Here is a 5,982-nt window from a genome sequence, read left to right as displayed (position 1 = left end):
CATTTCTAAAGTCGATCATGTCGGCTTAAATATGCTTTGTTGTGACTCATGGTCATGTCGATTGGATTGATCCATGTTTGGTGTTGGTAAGACTCGCACTTCGAGCTTTATTTGGGAGTCTTGGAGTGGCACGGTCATACCCAAGGTTGTGTATGGTGATATTTGTCCATACTTGGTGCAATTTTTTGTTTTTCGTATAGTATTTTGCTTCTTTCTCACCAAAGTCCTGTTCATTCCCGAAAATTCACAAGGAAGTCTAATAATGTAAAACACTATGAAAATGGTTAAATATAAAGAATATCATGTGATTAAACATTTATTTATAGCACATCAATAATCTCAAGACTCAAAGAGTCAATGTTACTCCATACCAAAGACATGATTGCGATCAATATCTTGTTATACTATGCAACCCAGTCAACCATCCACAATGGTATGTTCTCCATATTAATGGTAATTTTGTCACAAAACATCTCAAAGTGAATACGATAGGACTTATGGTGATTGTTATCTTTATATCATAAGAGTAAGTTAATAATTTCACAAAAAGCTTAAAAGATTTTTCTTAAAAAATTGTCTACTATAAGCATCCAACTCCCTGTCTCTAAATATAAAATTACACAAAAACACACTATATTTTCTCTCTTCTTTTCAATTAAATAATACTTTTATATACCTATATCATTACCATTTCTCTTTCTTTCACTCACAACCATTTTCAAAATATATTAAAATATTATAGGGAAGATGTTTTTCAAATATACAAAAAAATATAAAAAATTCTTCACTCACAAAACATAAATCATTCTTTAAATTTTAAAAAACACCCTCTCACATAATATGAAAGATTGAATTAGAATGCTTTAACCAAACGTTTTATAAGTGTTTTTAACTTTTATAAGGAAGATGTTCAACATGGATAACTTTTATAAAGAGGTGAGGTGATTAATGCAAAAGAAAACGGTAGTAGTTTAGTAAAAAGACAATAATTAATGAGTATTAGTTTATTCGCCTAAGTTGAAGATGCGTTTGGCGGGTAGCAAGACCAGACCTATTCCTTTAATTAAATTCCATTATTAAACTTTCCTCAAATATTTCAAAACACAAAGCCAAGACGACCGTTCCTCGTCATTCGTGTCCTCTTTTCTTTTTTACTTTTAATCTCTCTCTCTCTCTCTCTCCTCACCCTATGTTCTGTTTCACAGGTAACCCTAACAACGACTTCTGTGGATAATCTCACAAACCATTGTAAACATATCTAACAATAATGGTAGCCGGTAAAGTCAAATCCGCAATGGGGCTTCACAAATCCCCAGCGAATTCCAAATCACAAGCAACCAACCAACAACAACAACGACAGCAGGGGCACCTTTCCTCCTCCTCTCCGTCTCAAGCGTCTGGAGGAGGAGGAGGAAAGGTGCCGCAAATAGGAGCGATGTTCTCTCGCTCCTTTGGGGTTTACTTCCCCAAGTCCTCAGCTCAGGTTCAGCCCCGTCCTCCGGACGTGGCTGACCTGATGCATTTGGTTGAACAGTTACGAGAGCGCGAGTCGCGTCTGCGAACCGAGCTTTTGGAACAGAAGCTGCTTAAAGAGTCTGTTGCGTTGGTTCCGGTTTTTGAAAGCGAGATCTCGAAGAAGGATTCGGAGATTAATCGATCGGGTAAGATGATCGAGTGTTTGGAAGCCGAGAATGAGAGGTTAAAGCAGGAAGTTGAAATGCTGCATTCGAAATTATCCGAACAGAAGCTCGAATATGATAACAGGATTAAGCAGTTGGAGTTGCAACAACTACAATCCGTTGCAACCGCTTCGCAACGGTTTCAGTTTCAACAGTTGATGGATATATCCGGGAAATCCAACATGATTAAAAGCTTGAAACGCGGCCACACATTCGCTAGTGTTCCAATTAATAATAATCGGAACACTAGCGAGTGCTCTACGGAATCAAGCTCTAAGGAGTCGATTTTGGAAGAAATCGACAACCTACCGAGGCTCTCTCGGTGTGATTCGTTAGATTTAACTAACGAATCACTACTCGAGCCTCGTTCTCGAGCCCCGAGAGTTCCGAAACCGCCTCCACGGCCGTCAACATCATCATCATTATCATTGTCATCATCATCAGCATCATCTAACAGCTCGCTCGTAAGCTCGGCCGAGCGAGCATTGACGGAGCAACAACCAGCAGCTCCTCCGCCACCACCACCGCCACCCCCGCCGGCTCCGGCTAAAACCCACAAAGCTGCAGCTGCTCCTCCGCCGCCGCCACCACCGCCGAAGAGTTTAAAGCGGTTGCCGGAGAAGGTACGGAGAGTACCGGAGGTGGTCGAGTTTTATCACTCGTTAATGCGGCGAGAATCTCGTCGGGAATCATGCAACGGAGGTGCTGCCGGCGATGTTCCGGCAACGGCCAACACACGTGACATGATCGGAGAAATCGAGAACCGGTCTACACATTTGCTTGCTGTAAGTAGCCAATTGCCATCGTAGAGTAGAGTGTGGGTTAATTTACTATTTTGCCCTTTAGCCAGTTTTAAGCTAACACTTTTTCGTAATAAATTGGCTGAGTATTATTAAATTATTAAATAATAATACTGTTTGATATTTCAAAATCATAATAGGGATAGGCTAAAGGGTAGTTTTGGCATTTCGGGCATAATAAACCTCATCACCGATTTCACATTTAATTGCTATTTAGTCGTCAGTAGGTTCGGTTTTTATGGTTTTCTCGTTTTTTTTCTAGTTGGGTTTTTTGTTACTTTAGAAAACACAAAACCAAACCAAACCGAAACCAATATTTTGATTTTTACTAAAAGTTCAAAACCGAGTTGTCGGTTTCTATCTTGGTTTGGGTTTCGGTTTGATATTTTAGATTTTGTGCACACCCCTGTTTAATTCAAGATAATAAAAATTTTACCAGTCAAATTCATAGTAACAATCTGTGCCTTATTCTACATATTTTATTACGTTCCAAGATTTTGTAACTTTCAAAATCATAATAGGGAAACGTTGAAGGGTAAGTTCGGCATTTCATCATGAGCATTTAACTCACCACCGTTCCCACATTTGATTCAAGATAAAAGATAGAAAATTACCAGTCAAAGTCATAGTAATAATATATGTTATACCTTATGCTACATAAATAGTACCTCCCAAGATTTTGTAACTTTGCTTGAAGAGTAACTTGCAATAATTTGGAATAACTTGTACTACATGCACCAAAACATGTACATTCTATAAGCATCTCTGATTTAAATTCTTACGGTGGTCCACCTCACCTCTCTATAGATGCTATATTGATGGAACCATCATTTTTTCTCAATATATCACCACCAGCTTCACGTGAAAATAAATTCAAATTTTTTTTTTAAAGTTTTTTAACAGTTGTTTTTGTTGTAATTAATTATTTACAGATAAAGACAGATGTGGAAACACAAGGTGATTTCATAAGATTTTTAATCAAGGAAGTTGAGAATGCATCATTCACAGATATTGAGGATGTTGTCCCCTTTGTAAAGTGGCTAGATGATGAACTCTCGTACCTGGTAATATTTACTTTCATCATATAACCCTTATTATTACGTTCAATACATAATCAATTTTAAATACGGAATAATACTTTTTTTTAAATAATTAATTCCAGGTTGATGAGAGGGCAGTTCTTAAACACTTTAACTGGCCTGAACAAAAAGCGGACGCATTAAGAGAAGCTGCATTCGGTTATTGTGATCTAAAGAAGCTTGAATCCGAGGCATCATCGTTCCGTGATGATCCACGTCAGGCTTGCTGTCCTGCTCTCAAGAAAATGCAAGGATTGTTTGAGAAGTATGAATATCTTCAAAATAATTTTAAATCATAATTTCTGAAATTGGTTGTATAATTTATTTATGCTGGTTTGTTATGGTAACAGATTAGAGCATGGAGTTTATAATTTATCGCGTATGAGAGAATCGGCTTCGACACGATACAAAGTGTTTAATATTCCAATGGATTGGATGCAAGAAACTGGATTTTTAGCTCAGGTAATTTTGTTTTCTATTTTTGAAAGAACTTAATAATAGTAAAAATAATAACATAACTAATTATAAAAGTGATAATGATAATGATAAAAATGTAATGACTGTTTGATTGTTTTTAAACAAGTCCAGGGTTTATATGGTACTTTTTTATAGCTTAAAAGTAGGCAATTTCATGTGTATGATATCTAACATTAACAAGTAAACATTAAAAAAGAAGTAAAATAATATAATATACCAGAAAAAACAGCATCCTATAATAAAACATAGATTTTGACCAGGTAACATGAGTAACACAACATCGTTTAATATAGAGTACACAACAAATTAGGTGTTAGTGGTCCCCAAAAGAAAAAAGTAAGTTGTGTCCATGGTGTTTGGTCTGCAATTAGACACTAAAACATAAAAATTTATGATATTGATTTGGTTACAAAATGCCAAAAAAAATCTCCAATATTTTGTTCACTTTACTAGGTCCCCTACCCTTCATGCTCACACGTGAAGGGTAAAACACTCCTTTTTAGATGTTTCTAATGCAATGCCGCTTTGTAACTTGTACACCATGCATCAAACGTTGTACATTGACCTTGGTTTATGAGTTTAGTTTTTGGAGAATGTGGTTTGCCTTTTATGAAACCCAAGATGTTATATGTCACGCTTTATTAAAACAAAGAAATGTTTTTGACAACTTGTACCGTATGCATAATAATTTGTACATTCGTTTTAAGATTCTGGTTTTATAATCCAGTAAAAGGGCCTACAGTTTATGTGGACTCTAATGTTTGGATGGGGTAACATTAGTCCTTGCATTTCGTACTCTTATGTCATTGTTTTTTTAATACTTTTTTTTCTTATAATCTTTTGAAAAATGTAAGAAAATTTGGCAAGAAATAATAAATAATATTTTGCATATTGTAGATCAAGCTTGCGTCGGTTAAATTATCGATGAAGTACATGAGAAGAGTATCTGCAGAGCTCGAGACGGTTAGTGGTCCCGAAGAAGAAGAGTTGATGGTTCAAGGAGTACGGTTTGCATTTCGTGTACATCAGGTAAAATTGTAAAAACGTTTGTATTTTTATTAATATAGAAAAGGTAAATAATAATGTTCTGGTTGAATTGGATATGTGACAGTTTGCGGGTGGATTTGATGTGGAAACGATGAGGGCGTTTCAAGAGTTGCGTGATAAAGTAACGACGTGCCATCAACGATGAGGTCTACTACTTGCTAGACATTCTTTATTTGTAGCAAACTCAGCTTCAGCATTCGGTAACGGGCTTTTTTGCTGTAAAGAGGGACTCGGTTCGTGTTAATACATTGATCTTGTGTTTCCATTTTGAAGTTCATATGTTTTAAGTTCCTATATGATCGAACGGTTGCTCACTAATGATTTATTTGCAAGATCAGGTTTTATATAGTTAATAAAGCGAACTTATCTAGTTTATTCTACGGGACAAATATCATGTAGGGGTGTGCATGGGTCGGGTTGGTGCGGTTTTGGGTCAAACCCATAGCCATAACCAAGTTGTTGGTTAATAGATAACTTTAACAATAACCAAGTTGTTACGGCTGGTTAATCGGCTTTGAAGGTTATTATCAAGTCTGTTATGGGTCGGTTAACCAAACAAAACAATGTATTTGGCCTAAAAGTGTGGTAGCAAATACTTAAAAAAATTGCATGATCTAATCCAACACAATATATAATTTATAATTATAATACCAAATATTAAACCAAATTGCATTATATAATCTAACAATGAAATTCAAGTTAATTCGATAACAAACATTGAAATAAAAACATCAAAATGGTAGAATTCGACCATATGTTTGGTGGGAGTTAATCCCAAACATATATTCGGTTAAATAAATGTGTCGGTTTGGTTACGACGGGTTTGGAATTACCTTTAACCAAAGCTGATCCACATTTTGTTGCTTATGGTTCGGTTAATGGTTATAGTGGTTAAGTTAC

At 35.9% G+C, this 5,982-nt stretch overlaps 1 protein-coding gene across 1 annotated transcript; it reads left to right on the top strand.

Moving 5' to 3' along the window:
• Nucleotides 1–1,186: 1,186 nt before the first annotated feature.
• LOC143586617 (protein INCREASED PETAL GROWTH ANISOTROPY 1-like) lies at nt 1,187–5,439 on the top strand. The gene is made up of 6 exons (XM_077068122.1): nt 1,187–2,464; nt 3,412–3,543; nt 3,642–3,823; nt 3,909–4,020; nt 4,933–5,064; nt 5,147–5,439. Exons 1-6 carry the CDS (start codon nt 1,268–1,270, stop codon nt 5,225–5,227), a joined length of 1,836 nt encoding a protein of 611 aa, XP_076924237.1. The 5' UTR covers nt 1,187–1,267; the 3' UTR covers nt 5,228–5,439.
• The last annotated feature ends 543 nt before the right edge of the window (nt 5,440–5,982 follow it).

The sequence above is a fragment of the Bidens hawaiensis genome, unplaced genomic scaffold (genome assembly GCF_021521415.1).
Source record: "Bidens hawaiensis isolate Kalapana, Puna unplaced genomic scaffold, B.hawaiensis_p1.1 tig00034722_1, whole genome shotgun sequence".
NCBI lineage: Eukaryota > Viridiplantae > Streptophyta > Magnoliopsida > Asterales > Asteraceae > Bidens > Bidens hawaiensis.
Note: the sequence above shows the minus strand (reverse complement) of the source record. Positions and strands in the feature narration are given on the sequence as shown.